At 40.4% G+C, this 27068-nt stretch overlaps 1 protein-coding gene across 9 annotated transcripts in view; it reads left to right on the top strand.

The window, feature by feature from the left end:
* Nucleotides 1–27068, top strand: part of pde5ab (phosphodiesterase 5A, cGMP-specific, b) — a 93105-nt gene that overhangs the window by 3542 nt on the left and 62495 nt on the right. For 3 of the 9 annotated variants that reach the window (XM_054753693.1, XM_054753694.1, XM_054753692.1), the window contains exons 1-2: nt 17596–19362; nt 21026–21064. In XM_054753693.1, the coding sequence (XP_054609668.1) occupies nt 19252–19362; nt 21026–21064 (150 nt within the window). In that variant the 5' untranslated portion in view covers nt 17596–19251. Of the gene's footprint in view, nt 1–2817; nt 2901–5556; nt 5830–5898; nt 5983–8391; nt 8465–11190; nt 11461–11548; nt 11671–15684; nt 15761–15836; nt 15889–17188; nt 17331–17397; nt 17560–17595; nt 19363–21025; nt 21065–23676; nt 24134–25420; nt 26479–27068 lie in introns of those variants that run through there. The other 6 variants (XM_054753703.1, XM_054753698.1, XM_054753702.1 and 3 more) reach the window with 6 other exon arrangements.

Here is a 27068-nt window from a genome sequence, read left to right as displayed (position 1 = left end):
GGGGTTAGAGATATACAGAGGGCAGTGATGGAATATTTGAAGGACACAGGATTATATAATAATATATAGATCCATCCATTTTCTATACCGCTTCATCCTCATTAGGGTCGCGGGGGCATGCTGGAGCCTATCCCAGCTGACTTTGGGCGACAGGCGGGGTACACCCTGGACTGGTCGCCAGCCAATCGCAGGGCACATATAGACAAACAACCATTCACACTCACATTCATACCTATGGACAATTTAGAGTCGCCAATTTACCTCACCTGCATGTTTTTGGGAGGAAGCCGGAGTACCCGGAGAAAACCCACGCGCACACGCGGAGAACATGCAAACTCCACACAGAAATGCCCAGGGGAGAATCGAACCCAGGTCTTCCCAATCTCCAGGCTGTTCCTGTATTGGCCAACGTGCTAACCACTAGACCACCGTGCGGCCTAATATATAGATAATTATTAAAATATTTTATTATAGTATTATTATTAGGATTATTAGTAGTAGTAGTATAAGTAGTCTCCTCATTATCTAAGTTAGCATAAAGTAAGATACTGTATATGGCCATGTTACATACTCTGGTACTGTAGGTGGCGGTATGCACCTTTTAAAGTCATGGTTGCAACCCGCCATTAAACTAAAAGATGAAGAAGAAAGTATCTGGAACAAATGTGGCGTCACATCCGGTGGCCGTCGCCACCGGCTTGTGCTCAAAGAAGTGTATTATTAGTGGCTAGACTTCAAGTGAAGTCAGAGCGAAAATGCCGAATACATATGCTGTTCTCACATGTGGAAATCGTTCAAATAGTGATTTCGCAAAAAGTTACGATAAAGAGAGTCAATCTGAAGGAAAAAAGTTCAAGAAACAACCAAAAACGCAGAGAGACGTGGCTGCTGCACCTGTCTCTCTCAAGTGCCACAGAGTCTCACACTAGCGTGACTGACAACAAGCAAAATTTACACTAAATCCAATGTGCAAATATGGTTGGTACTCAAAAATGCTCATGAAAATGGGAAATGCAGAAAGAATTGCAGAACAGCAGAAAAGGTTCCCCCTCCATTTGAAATATTGATAAACTGATCATATCTATTTATTTATCTGTCCTGTACAGACTGAACTGGAAATTGAAACCAGTGCAATGCAACAAAATGGAGAGCAATTAAAGCATACAAGCGTATTCAAGAGTCAATTTGCATGATGAGTATGACAAGTTCATACATGCTGGCCGGTCTGCACTAATATTGAAAGTCCTCCCTGCTCCTTGGGGGTGGGGGCTGCCCCGCTATTTGAGAAGCACTGCTTTATTGGTATCCAAAGGTGAACTTGTTTTGCAGCCAGTAAGATCAGGACATCCATTAAAATATAGGAAAAAACACAGACATACCATAAAAAGTCTACTGTACCAGTACTACCATACTTAAAAAAAAAAAAAAAAAGACATTTGGATGAGAGTATATACAGTATATATGTACCCAGAGATTCCCCCACACAAGGCCAGAATATACAATCAGACAATGTTGGACCAAGTCAAAATACAATGCAATAAATAAATAAAAGAACACAATTATCCAATTATATAAATAGATGTGACTAAAGTTTGTTCAGTTGTGTTAAGGCAATCTTGAGAATAAAAAGCTCCTTCCAGAGTGATCATGTCCTTTTGTTGTAGGTATGTTGAGCTGATGGTAAGACTCATCATACCACCGTACAGAATCATCAATGACTGGGCGAAGAATCCATCCATCCATTTTTATGCCGCTTTTCCTCATTAGGTTTTTTTTTAACCTATTTATTAACCCATGGAGGTCTGGATTTGGAGTCACACTCAAAATTAAAGTGGAAAAACACACTACAGGCTGATCCAATTTTGATGTAATGTCCTTAAAACAAGTTAAAATGAGGCCGTGGGTGTGTGTGTGTGTGGCCTCCACGTGCCTGCATGACCTCCCTACAACGCCTGGGCATGCACATGTTGAGGTGGCGGATGGATTCCTGAGGGATCGCCTCTCAGACCTGGACTAAAGCATCCGCCAACTCCTGGACAGTCTGTGGTGCAACGTGGCGTTGGTGGATGGAGCGAGACATGATGGACACATACAGTACAAGAATATATTCATACAGACTGACTTGGTGTAAGAACAGATAGACACGTTAGAAGCGCTAGTTTCATCTGTTACATTCATTTCATGTGGAAAATAAGCTGTCACTGCTGTTTCATCCCCTATGTTTTCAACCATTTCATGGCTTTATGCAACACACCATGCACAATTGGAGCAAATAATTTCGATGGCATGCACTGCTATTTGCCTTAATCAACTAAACATTGCACAAACATACTGAGTTACAGTCTGTATGTGGCCATATTCAATGTGTCACACTGGAAATGACAGCCTCAAGGTCACATTCAAGAGATTCAAGAGTTTTATTGTCATATGCATAGTAAAACAGGCAGTTATACTATGCAATGAAATTCTTACTCTGTTCATTCTCCCAAGAAAAGAAAGAAAACACATGGTTGCAACCCAGCAATAATAGAGCCGCATTTGCAGAATAAACAAAATGTAGAAAAAGTATGAGAATATTTTAACATTTTTTACATAGTTTATATTAAAAATATTTAAAAATATATCAGTTCAAACATAGCCACTATTAGGAAATAATCTACATTTCAGGGAAGTATTTCAATTTAGGTTTAGGAGTTTTGTAGGACTGTGCAAATGTGTTTTGTAAATCATGTACAGCCAATGTTTTCCGTACCATTTTTACGCTCTTAAGTCTAATGTAAGTGTCAACAGAAGTTGACCAATTTTCCAATTTTGCAGATATCTGAGGCGAGATTGCTGGCCAGAGAAGCAGAGAACAAGTTAAAGAGGCCTCTGTATAGCCAGCAGCAGTGCGTTGCAAGGTAAGACGTGCCAAATATAGCTTCTTAGATAGCTGGACTTGTTGCTAAGGCTTCTTTTGGAATGTATGTAAAAAAAAAAAAAATGTGAAAAAGCAAAACATTTAATTTTAATCAAATGAAGAATATTGTCTTACTATTTTCTTCCAATTCTTGGTTTAGTTAGCCTTTCAGCACCTCCAAAGCTAGCTTGCGGCAAATATACTTGTCCCTCGTTTATGGCGGTTAATTGGTTCCAGACCTGACCACGATAGTTGAATTTCTGCAAAGTAGGTTTCAATCTTAAAAAAAAAAAAAAAAGTGAATATTTTTGTAGTTAGAGCATAGAACATGTTTTCTACCATTTAATAGAGGCCTGTAGACATGAAATAACACCCCTATAGTCACCTTTACACTTTCATTCTTTTTTTTACACCCACATTGCGCTACACTAATGCGCAGGCTACAGGATCTCTGCAGGGACATAAGAGACGAACACTGCTTACAGCATATAGTAAGCTACCCAGCTAGTTAGTCTCCAGTTTATTTCTTCTATACTTAAAGGAAAACTGCACTTTTTTTGGAATTTTGTCCATCATCTACAATCCTTATGACACATGAACACAAATGTCTTACTCTTTTCTGTGCGCTGTATCTTCCTCATCCCTGCATGCAGGAGGAGGGAGGAGGGGCAGAACAGAAGCCTGGCGGCTCACAGTCGAAGCGACAACGTCCGTGGTGGTAGAATTAGTCACCAAGGAATAAGCGGTAGCTCAGTAATGTGGAGGTACTTCGAATTCAGAGCATAAAAAAATATTTTTCACCACCTTAAAACTTGGCACAAACTCCAATACGAGAAATGTGTGAAGCTGCGCGGTCCTGTTAGGGTCCTCATGAAAGGAAAAGCAAAGTGGTGTGCTACTACAGTATAAAGAGGTGTCCTATCACACTGTTAAGATATGGTCCCGGTTCTAACCGTGGAAAAAACTGCTTTAAAAACCTACTGAAAGCGATGTCCAGCGAGCTTCGCAGTCACAATTATTTAGCACGACAAGCTCTACCACAAATGTACAAGGAAGTTAGACAAACCGTTGCTAAACCTCATGCATTTGACAGGTTGGTGTTCTTGGCAGAAAATAAGGACATGCGTCTTCTAAAAGTGTTTCCCTAAAAAATACTACTGTTCAATTTAAAGTATTTTTGAGTTGCTGACATTTTAAAATTTCCTCTTAAACCGGGCGGGCACTACTTTTATATTTTCTTCTTTTGTTTTTAGCTGAGGATTTGAGCATAGCTAAAGGTTTGTTATTTTAAAAAAAAGATTACATTTGACTTTTTCTATATTTATTCCAAAAAGAGAATGGCCTACTTTTATTTTAGAGACTATTTTTAGATACGATTTTTTTTTATGTGCATCTTGCGCGAAGATTTAAAATGTCAAAAACATCCTCATGTTAAGAATTTATTTTCATAAAACAACTTGACATGCATATTTGACTTTGATTTTGTCTAAACTCACTCTGTGGAAAAAAATATCTGGGGATATATATATCGTATATCAATATTAAACCTAAATATATTGGGATATGAGTTTTGGTCCATATCGCCCAGCCCTAGCATTTATAGAAAACCATAAAACCTCGTTGGATGGATGGGTGTTTCAAATGGAATGGGGAAGTAGGACAAAGTATGAAGCCAAAACCTTACCACATCCACACGGAACTTTATCATGTCGTACATGCCATGGCTGACTCTGTGCAGTGTGAAGGGAATATAATGTCTCATCGATGTAACATTACTGATGCTTAGTGACCAGAATACTAAATCTGACTTGTCTTTAAATATTTTTGACTAATAATAGGCCATAGTCAACCAAGAAACAGCGATTGTTTTAATCTCGTCCTGCTTACTTCGTTCCTCATCCGCTCCTCCTCATTTTAACATGACTACTTTCGGTGCTCGGGCTTTCTGCTGCTCAGCACCCAAACTTTGGAACGCTCTTCCACTACACATTCGTCTACTGTCGATATTTTTCAATCATAACTTCAAACCCAACTGTTCAAAACGGCTTACTCCTCTTCACTCTGGACCCTTTTGTGTTGAGTGTCTGGCTGTTCCACCTTTGTAATATTACTTTTACTTATATGTTTTATTGTGATTATTTTATTGCATGTAAGGTGACCTTTGGTGTTTTGAAAGACCGCAACAAATAAAATATATTATTATTAAATGTATTATTAATGAATCAATTTTTGAAAGAATGCGATAGAGCGAGGGAGTGTTGTTCAAACCGTGATGTAGCGAGGGACAACTGTACTTCTTTTTGTAATATGTGTTGCAAAAAAAATATTTTTTTTTTCAGAATAAATTGTTGTTGCTTAGCAAGCCGACTGTCAGCTAGTTAAATTTAGCTAACATTTTCACCCTTTTGCTTTTTCTTCGGATTTTTAGCAACACAATTTCCAAAAGAATCTAACTCGATAGGCCCTGATTTTCAAATTCTACAATCTTTTACTTTTGTTGTTTAACTGGTATTTTTCATACATTTTTTTTCCCCCTGACTATTATTCACATTTTAAAATTATTTTTATTCTCCCTTATGGCAATAATAATAATTGTAACCATACTATTAAGATGAAAATTACAATAATAATGATAATCCTGGTTGCCGATCTTGCAGGTTCCGACAGTTTCTCTCCCAACCGACAGACGAGAAGAAGTTTTGTGGTGATTGTCAGACGCTCCTCCTTCCTGATGAGATCTCTGAACACGCCTCCCACTCTTGCTTGTCCGTTTCTGCCTCTCAACTGCGAAGGCCTAGCGTGCTTCTACGTCCTCTGGTGGACAAGAAGAGCAACGCACAGTATCTCTTCACAGAGCGCACATCCCGCTTCCTGCTGGACACCCTGGTTGCTATGGGATACCACAAGGTGCTATGTGTAGGCACTCCAAGGTGAGTCCCATAACATAGTTTATTATTGGCTTAAACATAAAATTAAAAAGACAGTTTTTGTGTTGCCAGACTCCACGAGTTCATAAAACTTGGAAACCTGGAAACCTGGAAATCCAAGCCACTGAAGAGCCTTCTTCTGGATATCGACTTCAGGTTGGCTTAGAATATATCAAATACAGTGGAACCTCTGTTTTTGTGATTATTATCAGTTACAAAGGGTCCATCTAAAACCAAAATATATCAAAACTGAAACAATTGTTCCCATGGGAAGCAGTATAAATCCAATTGATCCATTCCAGACACCCAAAAATGTTAACACAAAACATTTTTAATATATAACAAGTATAGTTTGACATGCAGAAAATACAGTCAAACTTGTCTATAGCAGCCAAGGGAGTCTGCAAAAGTGGCCGCTATAGACAGGTGGCCTCTATAGACAGTTTGGCGTCCAGTTTGAATGTTGACCAGTAGAGGAAAAAAAGGGAAAAACATAATAATAATAATAATAATGTTGACCAGTAGAGGGCACTGCGGACTGCGGATAAAAGTTGTACAGCACTACTAGGCTTGTTATTATCATGGTTCATGGTTTTAATTCATCCTGAACATGCATATGAGTCAAACAGTAGCACATCACATAGTACAATTCACAATTTTGCATGTCCAAAAAGGAGTAGGAAGAAGCAAAGCTTATTTAATCCTACCCCTCATCAGTTTCACATCAGTTGCAATACATTTATTCACCTCTTGTTCTTCCAAGTGTACTTTGTAGGTCTACATGACAATGTAGTGCAATCATAGCCAAGGTTTTTACTTACTAAAAGGAAGCTTGAGGCTTAATAATAACTGATAGAATATATCCACCACCCACAGAACAAAGCTGTGCTAGTCATGTCTTACGCTTGTTTTTAATATTTTACTTTTTATACAGCTTTAGTTCATCGGGAAGTGACGGGAAGTGACGGGAAGTGACGGTGGGCGTCCCGAGCAGGAGAGCTAGGCTCAGTGCGAGCTGAGTTTCGGGCTCAAGTCCTCAAAATCCAATACAGAAAAATCTCACGTGGCGAATGTCATCTTTTGGAAATGTGAATAGGCTTACTCTGTCTGCTTGCGTGTCCAAGCAAAAGCCTTCCACACAATGAGCGGGCATAATATCAAGAAATATATGGCAAACAACAGAAATTTAACCTAAACTGCACCACAACAATATGAAACCAATGTATTCCACAGACTGGTCTTGTTCACGAGCGAGGGAAGGACGGAATGCGAGATCTACAGGCGAATTGGTGCGGCGTCTGCAGTGATGCAGACTCTGCATCGGTCCCTTGTGTTAAAGAAGGAGCTGAGCCGAAAGGCAAAGCTGTCACTTTACCGGTCGATTTACGTTGCTACCGTCACCTATGGTCATGAGCTTTGGGTAGTAACCAAAAGGACACAAGCGGCCAAAATTAGTTTTTTCCATAGGGTGGCTGGGCTCTCCCTTAGAGATAAGGTGAGAAGCACTGTCATCCGGGAGTAGAACCACTGGTCTTCCACATTGAGAGGACCCAGATGAGGTGGCTTGGGCATATGGTCAGGATGCTTCCCGGATGCCTCCTTAGGGAGGTGTTCAGGGCACATCCGACTGGATGACCTAGGACACGCTGGAAAGACTGTTTCTAAGTAGGCCATGGAACACCTCGGGATCTGTCGGGAGGAGCTGGACGAAGTAGCCAGGGAGAGGGAAGTCTGGGCTTCTGCTGCCCCTGCGACCCAACTTTTGATAAGCGGTAGAAGATGGATTGATGGATGGACGGTATTCCATGGACAGTTTCGGATGGGAGGGTTCTCACCAAAATGTCACATCGGCCGGAGCGATTGATGAACATGCAGAATTGTGGTGGTGGTGGCCAAATGCTTTAGCAGCTTAGGTCTCTATGGTAGCGGAGCCCTCCCACAGGCTCAGTTTTATCATCACAGTCCTGTCCAGCCAACTTAAATCTCTTGGATCTAGCCTGTCCCCAATGTGATGAACCAGCAACCCTCAAACACATCTTGGTGGGTAACGACCATCCTCTCCCAAGGTAGATACACCTGACGCCACAATCAAGTGCTAAATTAAGAACAAGAGTGCAACGAAAGACCATAAAGGAGCTCACCAACCTCGCAAAAAGAAGCAGTCACTGGCTATGGCTGAAGCGAAAGGAGACAGTTTGTAGCCCGAAAAGGCCGAAACACCCAATGAGTCGGAGGTACACAACTGACGAGGTGTCGTGGTGGTGGCATCAGTCAGTCACCTCCCAGTCTCAAATCCAACCCCATTCTGAGAACATCTGAGCTGATTGTCATGGGACTGTAACATCCAGTCCTAGAAAGCAAGTTCTTTACGGCGAAAATACCATGATGAACATGTGGTTTGGTGGCATGACTACTTTAAATGAACTTGCTTATTTTCGTTCTATTTCTGATTTTAATACAGACGTGAAATACTGTAGAATGAATGTACTATAAACAACTTTTTTTTTTTACGGTTTATGTTTTTATTCACTAACCGTAACCTGTGTTTTTTCGCACTTTTCTTAGGTACGCCCAGTTTTACAGCCAGGATGAGTTCTGTCACTACAACATGTTCAACCACCACTTCTTTGATAGCGAGGTAATTAATGATGATAATTGATAATATCCCTGGCCAATGAAAACATTTTTCATTGTAATTGTGTAGCCTTTCCCTTCCCATTTTTCTGTCTAGCGCTATGGAGGCTTTTCCTTTGCCAATGAAAAATGCACAACCTGAAAAACGTTGGTCACATTCATAATAGTATAGTATGACCTTTTTCATCCCATGTATCATTAAACTAGCGAGCTAGCTTGAGGTGACTTGTCCTTGGCTAACGGAAAAATTACCAAACTGAAAAATGTAGTGACTTTTCGAGTAATACGAACTTTTTCCTCCAATGTGTCCTTTAGCTAGCGAGCTAGCACTGAGGAGGTTCAACCTTGGCCTCCAAAAAATGCACAATCTGAAAAAGGTAGTTGTATTCTGAACAGTACAACCTTTTAGCTGGCTAGCTTGAAAATTGCAGTCATACTCCTTATTGACTGAGGTGTTTCTTCCAATATATTGTTTAGCTAGGTAGGGAGGCTTGTCCGATATCAAGACGAATACTTAGATGAATCTCGCGAGTTGACTGCTAGCCACTAGCTAACTGCTGCACGTGTTGTCTGAGTCAAGATGTTCCCTACACGTTGTCAAAAAGCTCGACTAGGAGCACTTTGTCACAGATTCTGTTCCATTACTTTTATGAACAGAATTTCTATGCGCAGCCATGGTGTTGTGGGGATCCGGTTTGGGGGTTGCAGGATTGGGTCTCTGTTTGTAGAAGATAAGGTGGCCCTGCTGGCTTCATTGGGCCGTAATCTTCAACTCTCACTGGATCGGTTCGTAGCCGAGTGTTAACAGCTGGAATGAGAATCAGCACCTCCAAGTCTGAGTTTATGGTTCTTGCCTGGAAAAGGGTGGAATGCCATCTGTACTGTAGGTCTAGGATGAGATCCTGCCCCACATGGAAGGGTTTAAGTACCTCAGGGTCTTGTTCATGAGTGATGGAAGGATAGAACGCGACCGATTAGAGATCGACAGCGGATTGGTGTGGCATCTGCAGTGATGCACTCTATCGGCCTGTTGTGGTGAAGAGGGAGATGAGCTGAAAGGCAAAGCTCTGAATTTACCGGTCGTTCCTCCCCTCACTTATGGTCATGAGCTTTGGGTAGTGACCGAAAAGACAAGATCGTGGGTACAAGCGGCCAAAATGAGCTTTCTCCGTTGGGTGACTGAGCTCTCCCTTAGAGATAAGGCAAGAAGCACTGTTGTACAGGAGAAATTCGGAGTAGAACCGCTGCTCAGGTCGCATTGAGAGGAGCCAGATGAGGTGGCTCGGGCATCTGGTCAGGATGCCTCCCGGACGCCTCTCTCGGGAGTGTTCATGACACGTCCGACCAGTAGGAGGCCATTACTCTCAACTGACCTGGGAACACTTGGGATCCGCCGGGAGGAGCTGGACGAAGTGGCTGGGGAGAGGAAAGTCTGGGCTTCCGTGCTTAGACTGTTGCCCCCGGGACCCGACCTATGATAAGTGGTAGAAGGTGGATGGATGGATGGATGGATGGATGGAGGAGCACTTTAACATTGTGTACTGTTATAATGTTAGCTACCTAAACTTAACTGATAGAAAAACATGGTATAAATCGGAACTGGATGAATTTTCAGCATGTGGGAAAGGTAAAGTCTCTTTTGCACAAGCTAGCTACCTAAATGATACATTGACAGAAAAAATAATTATGGGCGTGCCTGCAGTGCAGAGCTCCCATTCACTGGTGCGCTGCAGAAGGCCCACTGGCGCAGCCCAGCTTATTATTCACCACGCCTGCAATTCAGAGCACCCAGCAGTGAATCTTATTATTGCTCATACTGTATTTATTCTTTGTTGTGGGCATGCCTGCAATGCAGATTGCCCATTCACTGCTGAAGTATGACTCAAATGTTCAGCCTGTGCATTTTTTTGTGAGCCAAGGACAAGCCTCCTCAATGCTAGCTTGCTAGCTCAACGAGCAATGGGAAGAAAAATGTCGTACAATTAGGAATGTATCTAAATTTTTCAGCATGTGCGTTTTTCATTGGCCAAAGACAAGCTTTCTCAATGCTATCTACCTAGCTAAACAATACAAAGGGGGGAAAAAAGGTTGTTCAACTATTGAATTCAAGAAATAACTCATGGCAAAACATGAAGTTGGTGTACGTCAGGGGTCACCAATGTTTTTCCTTGTGAGAGCTACTTTTACAAAATGAAAATGGCCAAGAGCTACTCATTTTTGTAACATTTATTTTCAGATCTTATTTTAAACCCAAACACAGCGAATATGCTTGTTTTACCAGAACATTAACAAAATGCTGGTGTCCACAACTCACAGTTTGTATTTCAGAATGCATTTCTTTCTACTGTTCTGAATGAAACCTGAATGAAAAGCAGGCTTGCAGGCTACCTGGTGCACGCGGGCACCACGTTGGTGACCCCTGGTGTATGTGTTAATCTCACTGCCACACTTTGTCTTTGGCATGAATCACTTCTTCAATGTAAACATAAATGTTCATTTATCCCTCTCATATGTAATTTCTATGTACTGTATTTATATGCATTTGAATTTTTCTGCATGTAACACTATCATTGTAAAGCTATGAAAACCTGTTTTGTGTCATCATATTTGGCTTTTTGGAATGGATTCGATTTACGTTATTTTTTTTATGGGGAAAAATGTATTCGGTTGGAGTCGGACCTTCTGGAACAGACGCTAACCATGTTTGAACTGTGTTGTTGTGGATATCAGGCCTCAAGTGCAGTGCTCCAGGCCTTCCTTAGCGAGCGTAATGGGGAGAAGGTGGTGATGGTGGCCGACCCTCCCTTTGGAGGCCTGGTGAGACCTCTGGCTAACAGCTTCTCTTTGATGTCGAGGACATGGACAACCCTGCAGAACGCTTTTTCTCCAGAACATTCTGCTGAGTGTAATGCGGACATGCCCATGATATGGATCTTTCCATATTTCTTTGAACCTCGCATCCTGGAGTGTTTCCCTACTTTTAGCATGCTGGACTACCAGGTAAAAATGTGTTAATAATGCTACTAATAATAAAATGAATATTAATGATAATAATAATAATAATAATAATATGTTGATAAATGAACAGGTGGACTATGACAACCATTCCTTATACAAGCATGGGAAGACGGGAAGGAAGCAGTCTCCTGTCCGATTGTTTACGAACATCACAGCTGCACACTTTGTCCTGCCTCAGGAAGAAGGCTACAGGTATGACCCTTATAAGTGTAAAAATAAGCAAGTATAAACGTTGGCTGCCAAACAAGTGTAAAAAGAAGCGAACTGCATAACATAACAAGAAACAAAAACATTGTAACTCTGTCAACGCATAGAGTAGCTAGCCTGTCAAGCTACTGTTTAAAAATGTTTTTTTTCTTATAAGTAGGGGTGATCTCAGATATTGATCCGATATCGGCAAATAAAAACAGTATCTGGAAAAATCAGCGTGCAGCTAAAGTCATTCCAGACTCCGCTCCAGCCCTTATATCCACCTTATATCCAGCAGTTCCTGGATCCAGCATGCAGAGCCTTCCTGAGCATAACACTGTGCAAACAAAGTAGCAAGGAGCAGGAGCTAGTGATGTTGGCCATGTCTCATTATTTTTTTTTTATTAATGTCCGAAAAAGGCGAGTGCACAACCTATGCACGGGGGCATTCCTGCGGGGGCGCGGAATGGGGTTGTGCATTTGAGGCAGTATCACAAAAAGCAGCATGAGGGTTTACTGCAATAAAGTTGCAGAAAACACATTAACAGATTTGAACTTCTGAGATCAATCACTCCCAAGTGAATGGTTACATAGCAAACCGTACCTCTTTTTACCTGTGGCAACACAGACAAAGAGCTACAACCTTTTTTTTTTTTTTATTAAAACAAGCCATCTTCTGTGCAATCAGACATACATTGAGAAGCCGGCAGCAAGCCAGGAGTGCAGGGACTGTCTGCAAATGTCGTCTTCTTCCTCTGTATTATGGCGGTTGGCATCACTGTTGCCAACTCCTGCCAACCAGTCTGTGAGAATAAGGTAACTTTATATTTAAACAAGCAGTGCAACAACCCTCACAGCAAATTTACCTTTGTAATCCCGGGGGTTACTATTCCACACAGTAGTCTTACTCACAATGTTTTTAAAAGAGAGAGCTAAACAAACATCACACAGCAACGTAGTAGGTAGATAACAACAGACGAGACACTACCAACGAATAATGCAGAACAGCCGACAAGTATGTGAGCTCTAAACATGCAACTTAGCGGCTAGTTACAATGACAGTACTGCAAAGCACGCTGGGAAACAGGAAACACTGCCTACGTCGACATACGGTCAGCGTCGCCACCATATTGGATGTGGAAAGGCTGCGCTGTAAGTGAATACAAAGAAATGTACTTCATAAAACACCTTTCTAAGCAATTTAAGTTAATGCCTCACGTTTATACATTCACACACAGACTAATATACTTGGGAAACGGTTAAGCACCAAAAACAATGTATTTGATCTTCTCAGATGGCTAAGATAAGAATTTTATTGATCCAACACATCAGCTATAGTGCACAAAGTAGTGCCGAAAGACCATAGTTCTTATACAATAAAATAAGACTATAAAATAAGAACATGAAAGTTATCAATCAAAATAATAATCAGCAATTTCATGTATTTTAAACGGTACCCCTTTAGCTAAAAATAAATTACGTCTTTCCACAAATAACATAAATCAAGGCACGAAATACAAATGTATTGTTATATAAAATATGTAATACATGAATTATCTACTCAGATATGGGTGGAGTAGCCAACAAAACAACTGTACTCATTTTAGAGTCTTGCTTTACAACAATTTTGCTCAAGAAAAAGATATGTGACGTTACACATATTGGTATCGGTTGATATCGGAATCGGAAATTGAGAGTTTGACAATATCGACAATATGTTTTTGCATATCGGTTTTCGGCAAAAAGCCAATATCGGACATCCCTAGAAAGAGAGGAAAAAAAAAAAGACCTTCTCCTGGTTATATTACACCAATGAGTTTGGGAAAATGTGCTTTTTAAGTAATTTTATAAGCATTATCGTTCATAAATTCACTTCAATTCCCCAAAATTATTTATATGCACGTTTTCCCAAACTCGTTACTCATTGATGTGTGAGGTGAGTTTTGTTTCCCAACTCTTCATAGAAGTGAATTTATTGAACGTACACGTTACAGAAATGAATTTATTAAGCAATAGTCATAATAAAAGCACACTAATTGCTGTAGTAATACGAGGAAGAAGCCATTGATATGTGAGGTGAATTTCTTGGTCCTATACGTTACAGAAGTGAATTCATTAACAACCTAATAAACATTTCTCTAGATTATGTAGGGCGTTTTCCTAAATCCCTTGCTTAGTTTAACTATTATTATTTGTAGTTCTAAACATAATCAAAGTGTTTTTAATCACTTAATTTTTTCATCTCTCCTATGAGGTTATGTTTTTTTTACATCTCTTACAACATCATATGCAAATAACATGCAAAATAGCCAATGTCGTTATCTAGCAACATCTAGGACAGCTGATAGCTACTTTTCTTACTGAGGAGTTGGCAACAGTGATGTCCACCGCAAAAAACAAAAAACATAAAGACATTTATAGACGGTGCCTGCGCTCCTGTCTCGCTGATGGCTTTTCATAGATATCAATGCAAGTCAGACTGCGCAGAAGACTGCTTGTTTTGATAAAGAATGGGTAGTAGCTTTTTGTCTGTGTTGCCACGGTTAAAAAGTATGGTTTGCTATGTAACAACCATTCGTTTGGGAGTTATTGATCCCGGAAGTTTGAATCTGTGAATATGTTTTTAACTTTACCGCAGTTGAGGATTGTCGCAAGACCACAGAGTCAAAAGAAACAAACCTCTGGCTCCCGCAATCAAGCAGTGATGTCCGAAACATTTGCAAAGCATGAGAAACTAGCCGCCACTACATGGTTGATAAAACTATACCCCTGGTGCATAAAGAAGTTCAAAGGTGAATTGCCGCACATGTGGAGAAAGCAGATGTTGTTAGCTTCGCATCTGGAGCTCAGACCATCATCTGCTGCTGTTTTTTGAGTTGAGTCTGACTGCGCACTGGATAGATGCTGACTTTACATCGCAGAGAGCAGTGTTACATGTATGTGATTTTAGACACGCAGCTAATGCCATCACAAACGCCATGTAGGAGATGAGGAAGGTCCATGTCGTTTTAAGTGACAATGGTGCTAATATGATCAGCTATGTGTACCAAGCGTAGGATGTTTTGCATACAGTTTTCAAAGCTTGCAGTTCATGAAGGGGTCTTGTCGCAGTGAGCTTTAATTGATGCACTAGCCAACGGAAGAAAAATAATAACTAATGTCAGTGCCACCTCTGTTATCAAAGCCGATCATCCACTCTGTCCATATCCTGATACGATTTTGCGCTAAGGAGAGTGAAGGTAAGCAGGGGATCCAAACTATAAAGGCACAGCTGACTGGTAGGAGGCCTCGGGGAAGACCCAGGACACATTGGAGAGACCATGTCTCTCAACTGGCCTGGCCTGGGAGGAACTGGACAAAGTAGCTGCGGAGAGCCTGGGCTTCTTTGTCAAATCAAAAATTTTTGTATTTTCTTTTTATTTATTATTTACAAAAAATATTTTATATTTTTAGAATTGTTGTCTGCTCAGGCTGCTGCCCCTACCACCCAACCCTGGACAAGCATCAGGAGAAGATGGATGAATGGATGGATTTTTTTATTCTATTGTAGAATATGCTTATGTTTAAGTTAAACTAGTGGTTATTTTGCACTTTTTTTTTTTTTTTGCAAATTCTTTATTTTGAGTGGATTTATATAAGTTATTTTTCAGGGTCTTCAAATGTATTTTTTCATTTATTTTATTCCATTGAATGTTCTAATGTTTAAGGGTACGGTTTATGTAACCTATTGGGTAATAATAAATCAAGCCTTTTCTAACATTGCACTCTACAAGATAAGTAATACAAGTATGATTCAGGCTAACATTGTATTGGCTCAATATCCGTATCGGAAGTAAAGAAGTGAAAGCCGGGACACCCCCTACTTGTAAGAGAACAAATTTAAACATTAACTGTCACACAGTGTAAGAAGAAGCTAACTGCTATTGTAACATTAAAAAAAACGTTAAACTTTAAATAAAAAGGTTTTTTCCAAGTGTAAAAATAAGCTAATAAAAGTCTGTTGTTCATCCTTGCTAGGTTTTGTGATATTTGCAAGCGCTACGTCTGCTCCCTCAATCAGCACTGCGCTAAATGCAATGTCTGCCCATCCAAGGTAACAACTTATTCTTCCTACGTAGTTTAAAAAAATATCTAAGGCTACAACGTAAAAATGTCCTGTTTGTTTCCAGGATGGCCGTCAATGGAGGCACTGCTCCCTTTGCGAGAAATGCGTGAAACCATGTGAGTAACTGAAACTTAGTTCCTTTTTAAAAAAATTTGAAACATATTTACATATATATTTTTTTATATTTATATATAAAATATATATATATATATATATTTTTTTTTTTAACAGTACTTTTTAGGGCTGTTTTTGTCAAATGAATCACAGTTTAAGTTGATTTATCACCATTTGCCACTATGTGTGTGAAATATGCCCGTTTTGCTGTATTTTATTAACTGAAAATGACTGTTATATTTGTATATACTGTATTAACAGTTCCATATAAAGTGAAAATTTAAATCAAGCTGAAAGATGGCACGCATGTCTATAAGTGTATTTGCCTCACGCTAATCTTTTTAGTAGAAGCAGGACATTTGAATCGCACTTTAATCGTGTTATTATGAAAGGGTTGCGTTCAAAGACACCGCGTGACTTAAGTTGAATTCGCGCTTTGAGTTTACATGTACTTTCTGGGATTTCCGAGCATACTTAAATGCAGCAAATTGTACCTCGCTGCCATCTGGTGACAATGATGAAGTATTGTTGCTGACTAGAGACGTGTGTGTGAGTTGGAGATACATACATGGTGTTGGAATTGCAGTGCTGTTGATGTGATGTGTTCAGGTTACACTAAAGTTATTTAAGAGCGGCAGATTGTGTGACTCTGTGGGGGCGCTATTGTGGCTCCTCTGTCTGCCGTCATAACAGTCAGGCTGACATGATGGGCATGTGTTCATGACGCTGAAAATTTAAACGTAATTAATGAGATAAATGAGTTACCGCCGTTAACTCGCTATTTTTGACACTGTACGGATCTTGAACCGCTGTCATGGCGTCAAGCAAAGACCTTGGTAAACCTCGAGAGTTGACTGCTACCATTAGCTGCGAGCTAGCTAGATGGTGCATGTGTCGTAAAAGTAGTGGTCCCTGTTATTGTCATCTAGAGTGTAATAGGCACGCATGACGTAAGAGACGGACACAACGGATAACCTGTTCAAAGAACAATTTATTACATAACTAAATACGAAATACCCAAAAATAGAGACAGGGAGCCCAGCAACTACAAAGGGGGAAATTGCTACACTTCCACAAGGTAATCTGGGACTCCTTGCTACGAGCTAGTAGAACAAGGGAAAGGGGACGTGGCTGAGTAGTTTTGTGGCGAAGTGACAAGCTGTGGCTGGCATGCGTCCGGAGATAGAGCGAGAGCTTCCTGCATACTTTATACCCACATTAATGATCAATGAGCATTCCATTATTTATATTGGGTCAAGCATTTCACTACTTTAATATGTACTGTATTTTATTTCCACCAAGCATGGCAACACTGTCAATCATGCGGGCGCTGCGCCCTCCCGGATCACCTGTGTGACAGGTCAAATACAGGGAAGGTGGGCTGCTTCCACTGTACCAGCCTGGACCACAAACGCAGCGCTTGCCCTCTAAAGCACATCAGCAGGCAAGTACCACCCCCTCATTAATCCAGCAGTAATATCCCTTATTAAGATTATTCATTTTAAATGTAGTTCCAAGAGAGGAGGCAAGAAGAAAGGGTCAGCCACACGTTGTCCAGTCAAAACTAAGAGGAACACAAACAAGGCAGCTGTGCTGTAATTTGTATTCTTTTTATAAATGTTGTTATTATTATTATTAACTGTACAGTATTTCACATAGGACTGCAATCTATTTGTGGGGGTGGGTGTGGGTGGGGAGGCTCAGCGTCATGATGTCATGTCATTTGCATAATTGCATGCATGGGATTCCTTTAAAAGGCTAAAAAAAAATGTGAGACATATATTTGAAGACAAATCCTTGTGTTATTTGTTTTTTGTGTCTATTTTGGCTTGTTCTTTTTACATTATGCCTTTTTGCTCTATTTTTCCATTTTTGCTAGGATTTTTTTTGTTGGTTTGATTTCTACAATGTGCCTTAGGTCCATTTTATTAAAAAAAAAAAAAAAGTTTTATGCAAATGGACCCCAGGCCGCTCTTTGGACATCCCTGGTTTACTATTTCACCGAGAGGTGAGAAGTGTTACCAAACGACAGAAGAGTGTCGGTGAATGCATGATACAAGAAACACAAGAAATTGGGAACATACCACCGCCTAACAGGCTGTGCCAAATCCATTCGTGGCAGCTCAGATTTATTAGTGGCAGCCTGCCACAAATACATGCATGTATGGGAAACACTGCTGCAGAATAAAATAATAGAAAACACATTGTAAAAGTTTGACGTGCATTTATTTTTCCGAACACTGGAGGGCAGTACACAGCTTAACACTAAACACCCGTCCTGACTGTTGTATGAGGCAATCAAATAAGTCATTTTTACAACTCTTAACTTAGTTAAGGATTAGTTATTTAAAAAAACAGACTTGTTAAAGGAAAACGGCACTTTTTTTGGAATTTTTCCCATCATCCACAATCTTTATGTGAAACATGAACACACATCTTTCCCATTTCTGTGCGTTCTAAGAGAGAAAAACAGCTTGCAGGAGGCTGCTAGCAATGCACTTAATGGAACTCGCCTAAAGCCCGAAAAAAAACCCCACGCAAAACACCAACAATGTTCCATTTACATAACGTGACCGGCATATTAACCAAGCTACAGCTGCATTGTTATTGTAGGAAATACCACTGAAGAACTACTTTACTTGCGTAGTGACACAGCGCCTCGCTCACAACACCTCACGCCACAGAGTGATGTGTGATACCACTTTATTTTCCAATTCTCAACTCAACTCAAATACTGAGTAATATTCAGGCTGGTATCGACGATACTGATCCAATACCGATACTTTGTACAAATACACCTAACACAGGGGTCACCAGGTCGCCCCTAAGGACCATATTAGTCACCTGCAGGCCTGTTCTTGAAATAGCTCAAATAGCGCCACTCACCAGTGAGGTGCATCTCATTTTTTTGGTTGCTATTCTTGTTTAAATCACACGTCATTTTATGTGGCCCGCGAGAGCGATTAAATAGGTGAAAGGCGTACTACAAAAACTACATTTCCCACAATGCCTGTCGACTACAATACGAAGTGACGGCTCACCGCCACTAAACGGCAGTGTCTCCACATCAATGCCAACGAGTTGAATTGACAAATAAATAATGATCCCAAAATGTCCAAGGAGAGAAAAGTTGATACGGATGGAAGACCGTTTCAGGAAAGATGGGAAGGCAGGTACTTGTTTGTGTTTCAAGGAGAAAGACCGGTATGTCTTTTGTGTTACAAAGCGGTGTCGGCATTTTGACACTAAACACGCAGCTAAGTACGCCAAAGCTAGCCTTCAAGAAAAGCAACAAATTGGCCAAGAATTAAAAGGCAAACTGTGGTTGCAGCAGAGAGTGGTCACAAAATCCACAGCCAAAAACAATGCGGCAGTGGAAGCTAGCTTTATTGTGGCTGAAGAAACTGCCCACGCTTCCAAGTGTTTTCCAGAGGGAGCGTTTTTTGAAGCAGTGCATGCTGAAGGTCTGTGAGCAGGTGTGTCCCGACCAATTACAGACATAAGAAATATCAGTTTTTAGGTTAGTTACTAACCTAAAAACTTGACCAATATAGTTGTAAACTGAGTCAACTTTTATTTTGTTATTTTTGGTTGATTACATATTATTTATGTGTAGCTGCTGTTGCAATTATTTAGTGTTTGCAGGTTTTATGTTTGCATGCAGACAAATTATTGTAGTCAAAACATCAGTTGGATGCAAGACTGTGCAAATGCTACATCTGTCATACATGTTGTTAGCAGCTCACAATTGTTGATTTTACAGTAATTAAGCCCATTTTAACTTTGACACAAACGTTTTGAACAAAAACCTGTGTTTTATGTTATTTTTCTTAATTCACTTGGATAGTTTGATCCTTGATTGATGGAGTAGTGTGGGTTTCATAAGCTGACAAATTCAAATGATTTATGTTGTAACAGAGCAACAAGTAAAGATATTTTTTTCTATGCAACTGTAATGTTTGTCATTTGAACATTAAGGAGTTGTTACGTTTATTTTACATTACATTTGATTACATTTACTTTTATTTATAAGTTACATCTGGCCCTTTGAGGACAAAATGAGTTTGACACCCCTGCCATAGATGAACATCCTTAACTATTAACTTATTCAATCCCAGCCATTTTTCAAAATTAAACCCATTCAGTTCCGACCGTTTTAGACTATTTTGACAGAATTTTCAAAGCACACAGAATATTGTGTTCCATGGTTACATAAACATGGAACCTACCTGAAGAAAGAGTAGACTCCTGTCTTTCGTCAGGAAAAAAAGTTTGTTTCTACCTTTTTTCCTTCATTAGTTAATCAGCAGTAGAACATAGGTAAGTTTCAGGAAAATATGACTTCCCAACCAAAAAAGGCGAGAAAAAACACTTCTTGTGAATAGATACATCTCAAGCCTAACTTTCACTTTGACGCAATTTTTTTGCTTTGGTGACAGCTCAAACAACTATACCACAACATAAACAACACAAAAAGGGTTGTTTTGAAAATGAAAAATTGAAAATAAAAATAAAAATTAACATACTGTATATATCACCATGAACTATTTACAATTGTCACATTTGGAACTAAATTGTGTGCGTGTGTGTGTGTGTGTGTGTGTGTGTGTGTGTGTGTGTGTATGCGTGAATGCATGCGTTGAAATTTCCCTACCCTCATGTTCGTCCTTTTATGTTACGTGTCCTTCCCTACAGAACAGCCATGGGGACCGTAACAAATGCTGTCGACTGTGTTAATGCTTGCATCAAAATGCACTTCTGGCACTTTGTGGCCGATTTTATGGCTTAAAACTACATGAAAAGTGACCTCTTTTATTGTGCAAGTGCACAATAAAAGTGTCACCTCTTTTTGCCTGTCACGCAAAAAGCGTAAAAGACATATAAATACATCTTTAGGAGCAAGCGTTTGGGTTAAAAAAAAACGTATAATACATCTTTGGTATTGAATGAGTTAAGAATATATAAATTGGTGTGTGTGCGTATCAAACAGGTAGAATAGAAGAGAATACTTTGTTTGTCCCAAATGGTGACATAAATTCTACTTTGGCAGTGCTCACAAACACATTCACACATTACCATCAAGACACATTTTACATTATCCATCCATTCATCCATTTTCTATCCGCTTCTCCTGTTTAGGGTCGCGGTGGTATGCTGGACTGTCTCAGCCGACTTCGGGTGAGAGGCGGGGTACACCCTGGACTGGTCGCCAGCCAATGGCAGGGCACATATAGACAAACAACCATTCACACTCACATTCATACCTATGGACAATTTAGAGTCACCAGTTAACCTAACATGCATGTTTTTGGAATGTGGGAGGAAACCAGAGTACCCGGAGAAAACCCACGCACGCACATGCAAACTCCACACATGAATGAGAATCGAACCCAGGTCTTCCCGATCTCCAGACTGTGACTGTGTGGCCAACGTGCTAACCACTTATCCACCGTGCGGCCCACATTTTACATTAGAAACACCATCAAAACAAAAAGCACAAGGAATGAAAGATTTTTTTGTAGGTGTTTTTCCGGGCCAGTGGGACTTTATATCCCCTGCCTGACGGCAGTGGCTGAAATGATTGTTGAAGACGATGAGAGGGGTCCTCTGTGATCAGGGTGGCCTTCCTGATCACAGAGCGCTTGTACAGTTCAGACAGGGGAGTATGTGGTGAACCGCATTTTTACTGGCCTGGTTTATTATGCGGGAAAGTCTGGTTTTGTGCTTGGTGGTGAGCAATTGGACCAAGATTAAATGTTAAATATGAGAATGGATTCAATGAGTGAGTGATAAACCAGGGTTTAAATGTCCCTGCTGATATTAAAAGTCCTCAAAGTGGTCAGTAGGTGGAGGCGCTGTTGTGCTTTCTTGTATATCGAGTCTGTGTGCTGTGTAAAGGATAGACACCACCAAGGCCATGTCTGCATTATTTAAAAAGTGTCATTCCTTCACTGCTGCAGGAGATCGTATTAGTGTATACAGAGAAGAGGATGGGAGATAAAACACAACCTTGACAAACCAATTTGCTACATTTAAAACCATTGACGAGCACCTGTTGTGGTCTGTCTTGTAAAAAGTTCTTTATCCATAAAACCAGTGTTGGGTGTACCTGAAGTTCTAAAGGGCGGTGCAGAAGGGTGTTGGTGTTTACAGTGTTCAAAGCAGAGTTCAGGTGTTTTGTGACGATGTCTAAAAGTGTGAGACTTGCATCCTCTACATTACGTCTTGCTCTGTACGCAAACTGGAGTGGATCCAGTTTGTTGCACAGCATGTCGGACAGCTGCTCACCCACTGCTCTCTCCATGCACTTGCAGAGCACTAAGGTCAGGGCCACTGGTCTGTAGTCCTTTTATGTAGTGTGCCTGTGCTTTTTTGGGGATAGGAATAGCTTTGGGCACCTTCCACTGGTTGGGAATACAGCCAGAATCCAGGAGAAGCTGAAACAGCCTGGCCTGCATCTGAGCCTGTCAGGGCCAGGGGCTTTGTCTGGGTTGGCTCTGTGTAGGATGGAAGTGACCAGCGGCTCGGCAGTGATGAGGGTTGATGGAGAGCTCAGGGTTGGGCAGGTCCAGTTGCTTGGTGTGCTGTTGTTGCTGAACCGAGTGAAGAAGCTGTTCTCCGAAGGAGGCTGGGTCTGAGTGGTTGACCACGTCAGGTTTGGTGGTCGGCCCATCATGGTGTTTAATCCTTGCCATGGATTAATCAGTACCCAAGAAGTAGCTCTCGGTTTCAAAAAGGTCGGTGACCCCTTCAATAAACATATTACAGGCTGTAGAAATTCATGGTCTGGTTTGTCTCGGTCCGGTGCACTTGTTTTTGAACACGTCACCTCCGTAACTGGACAAAGATGAGTGCATAGGAGTGTGCTGCTATTGTTCAGTAGAGATGAATATCTTGCAACTCTTACCTGAACTGCAGCATTAATAGTTTAGGAACTTTAGAAAAAAATCGGAAAGAGGAACTTTACTAAAACATAAAATAACCATCGCACTGTTCAAACCCTTACTGTTGCACTTGCATCTTCATAAAAAGAAACCCCGTAAAGCGTCCAAAGTGCGACCTGGTCTTTGGCGGCCAGATCTGGTTCTTCGGACATAGAACCTGATGGAGAAGGAGCCTGAGCTTGTGCAAGAGGTTTAGGCATTTCCGACTAGACATTGTCGGACTTCCCTAAACCCACAGTTTGGGTTGTGGAACCAGAGGGTCACTCGCCTATGCCTTCGGGTTGGGGAAAGGGTCTTTCTGTCGTTTGTGCGTATGCACCAAACGACAGCTCAGAATACCTTCTCGGGGTCCATCCGGGGGTGACTCTGTAGTTCTCAGTAGGGAGACTTCAATCCCCAAGGACAGTGTGACCTGGAGGGGTGTGATTGGGAGGAAAGGCCTCCCTGATCTGAACCCGGGCGGCATTGTGTGGTACTGGACTGGGTGCTAACCACAACTTGTCAATAACAAACACCATGTCGAACATAAGCATGTCCATAAGTGCACCTGCCACCAGGACACCCAAGGTTGCAGGTATAGCATTAGCACTTTATTTTCATAATTTTACAGCGGAAGGCTGATTTTTTTTTCTTTTTTTTAAATTCTTTTAAGACTCATCAAAATTCATTCGCATTTGTTCTTACAACATTACGCCTTTTAAAAAAATTATATTATTGCTACTTTATTCTTGTCAAATTGCAACTTTAATTTTAAAAGCACTCGGACCGAGGCAACAGCTGTTATTTAAAATCTTATTTTTGAGAGGTCAGCTGTGGTTTTAATGTTTTTTTTTCCCCTCCATCCAGCCAGCTAAAGTTTGCCAAATGTTTCAGCACAAGTAAGAATTCAAGAGGGGACAGACAAGAGTGCAATTTCCTACGGTGGAATCATCCGGAGGCGAGCACCTTTAAAGAAGTCGTCCCCAACCACAGTGCCACAGCCTGGTAGCAATACGGGGCAGGCCGAACCAGGTGGCAAAAACTTTTAAAAGCAATGATAAAGAAAAAAAAACACATTAAAAAGACAGTTTTGCAAATAACTATAGAGAATTTTATGTCAATGCATATCAATTTTGGAAATAAAGGGGTTTATTTTATTTTACAGTATGCTGTAAAATAAAAATAGTAAAATAGTATGCTGTCAGAAAGCTCACAGTTTTTGTAAGTTTGTTTTCTTTCATTGTGTTTTGCAGAGCCACATTGAACGCACCATAGTTGCTCCAGAGGTTTATGGGAACGCCAGTCAGCATGTGGGCTCAAAAAGGTTGGGGATAACGGCTTTAGTAGTATTCAAGTCATGTAATAATTCACACGAAATATGAGCAAACCCAAAACATTTACTCTAGGATAATTATTCTGTCTAATTTTATTATTTTTCATTACATAGAATAATATGAATATTATAATAAATGTAGAAGTGATAAATAAATTGAATGTGAGACATGCTATCACGTTAACAGAATTGCAGACGGAATCGCGGAATTGGCCAATAAAAAACGGAATCCACTAAACGCGGAACCTTGCGGAAACTGACGTGAATGAAATGCTGTCATCGTGAGTATGGAGTCAAAAGGTGACAAAAGTCAAGAGGTGCAAAAAAACCCATGTACGAGCAAGCTGTTTAAATCCACATGCAAGTATAATACTCTCCACACACACTTATGTAAGTATGTCCCACGCACACAGATTTAATGGCCACGAGTGCTACACAGCGCCGCATTGTACCCAATGATGTATTGCATCAAAAAGTGAAAGGATTTTTGCATTTAATTGACGGACATTTTATTCACTGACACAAAAAGCACACACTCTATGGTGATTAAAATAAGCATAAAAGGTAAAAAATGTAATTGTAAAACATGAAAAGGGAATTTGGAAAAAAATAAAACACATTTCAAAGGGCCCAACAATCGCTTCTGATTGGGTGTCTTTCTGTAAATGGGATATCCCCCACCCCCCACCCCAGGGACAAGTATCCACCATCTGCCGGTAAGGTAACACCACTGGGGGGGCAGGAGACGGAGTGTCCATCTGTAGGTAAGCGGACACTTAGCACTAAAGCTAGCTAAAAAAAAATGTTTTATATTCAAAGGGCATAGCAGCATATCATGCAATGTCTTGACTAGTCCAGTCAAACTCATTCATAGAAATAGTAGTCTGGGGTGTTTATTTTTATTTACTTTATTTTGTACCAAGAAGCAATTAGGGGTAAGGCATTCACTTATGCTGATACATAATGTATTACATTATACTATATTTCCTAAAAAAACAACTTATTATTATTATTATTATTGTATATTATTGTAAAAGTAATACATTTAGAAAATAAATGTATTGTTTAATGTATTAATACTAGTAATTAACAGTCTACATCAGGGGTGTCAAACCCGTGCCATGGAGGGCCGAGACACTGCAGGTTTTCTTTCCAGCCAGTCACTAAAGCAGGTGATTTTAATGATCAACACCTTCAATTTGAGGGAAGGAGCTCATCAATTAAATCACCTGCTGGAGAAACTGGTTGGAGAGAAAACCTGCAGCGTCTCGGCCCTCCAGGGCACCAGTTTGACACACGTGGTCTACATTGTTTCATAATTGTATATATAGAATTTCAACAATACATTTATAAATGACCATGACAATAATAAAACCAATATAATTTATTGTTGTATACGACAATTTATGTGTAATATAAAACAATTGTGACCAAAAACAATCACCAAATTAAATTTGAAAAAAATTATACATGATATAAAGGGCTGTCAAATGGTTCCATCTATCCATCCATCTTTTATGCCGGCCATGCTGGAGCCTATCCCAGCTGACCTCGGGCGACAGGCGGGGTACACCCTGGACTGGTCACCAGCCAATGGCAGGGCACATATAGACAATCAACCATTCACACTCACATTCATACCTATGGACAATTTAGAGTCTCCAATGAACCTAACATGCATGTTTTTGGAATGTGGGAGGAAACCGGAGCACCCGGAGAAAACCCACGCACGCACGGGGAGAACATGCAAACTGTGGCCACCGTGCGGCCCCTGTCAAATGCTTACAATTTTTATTAAATTAATCACAGTTTTCAAAGTAATTAAACATGATTAATCACCCTTTGCAATTATGTCTGGATTATACACATTTTTACTGTATTTTATGAACAGAAAGTTAAATGACAGGACAGGATTATCTATATTTGGATGGAGAAGCAGCTCCAAATGAAAATTTTAATCAGGTTGAAAGATACCACACATGTCTATTTACTATTTACTCTACTGTAGTCTCTTTAATAGTACCAGAACATTTGAATCACACTTTAACCATGTTTGATGAGCAATGTGTGGTTGCGTTCCAAGACACCACGTAATTTAAGTTGAATTCACATGTTTTGCGTGTATTTTCTGAGGTTCCGAAGCACTCTTAAATGCTGACAGGAATATGAACTTATTGTTTTTCTTTGTCTTTCCGTTTATTTAGCCCACACATACACATTCACACATACTAAACGTACATGTATAATAAAGATGTTGTGATGTTTGGAGTGTCTGTGAATGCACCTTGCAGTAGTGGCCCAAAGGAAGAGGCGTTCTGAAGAGGAGAGACGTGTTTGTGAGTTTAAGATACATACACTCCCGATCCAAATTTAATACCAGTTAAAAGTTACAAGAACTTACATTTTGTATTGCTGGATCTTAAGTAGAGCTTAAAAATGCAAAAAGAAGAAATGGAAGTGAGATGAAGGAAAAATTTGAGAACACATTTTATTGCAAACAAGCATTAAAGTGAAATAGGCTGTTCATCAGCTGACCAAGACCAGAGCTAAAAAAAACAAACAAACAGAAAACTGTTCAGAAAAGGAGTCAGTAATGAGTAACTGCGGCATCATTGTTAATCACCTATAAAAATGGTTTGGACATGCTTGCTTTGGACATGCCAGTGTTTCCAGGAGGCAAGTGGGAATGTTGCTCCAAGTGGTGAAGATGGCTTCACGGAGTGCATCCACTGTCTGGAACTGATGTCCATTTTTGTAAATGTCCCTTGCCATCCATTCCCAAATGGTGTCATTTGGATTTAGATCTGGGGAACACGCAGGATGGTCCAAAAGAGTGATCTTATTCTCCCTGAAGAAGTCCTTTGTCAGGCAGGCATTGAAGTGCAGCGTTGTCCTGTTGAAAAAGCCAGTCATCACCACACAGACG

The sequence above is a fragment of the Dunckerocampus dactyliophorus genome, chromosome 15 (assembly GCF_027744805.1).
Source record: "Dunckerocampus dactyliophorus isolate RoL2022-P2 chromosome 15, RoL_Ddac_1.1, whole genome shotgun sequence".
NCBI classification, from domain to species: Eukaryota; Metazoa; Chordata; class Actinopteri; order Syngnathiformes; family Syngnathidae; genus Dunckerocampus; species Dunckerocampus dactyliophorus.
The sequence above is the reverse complement of the archived record's forward strand: the minus strand, read 5'-3'. Positions and strand labels throughout refer to the sequence as shown.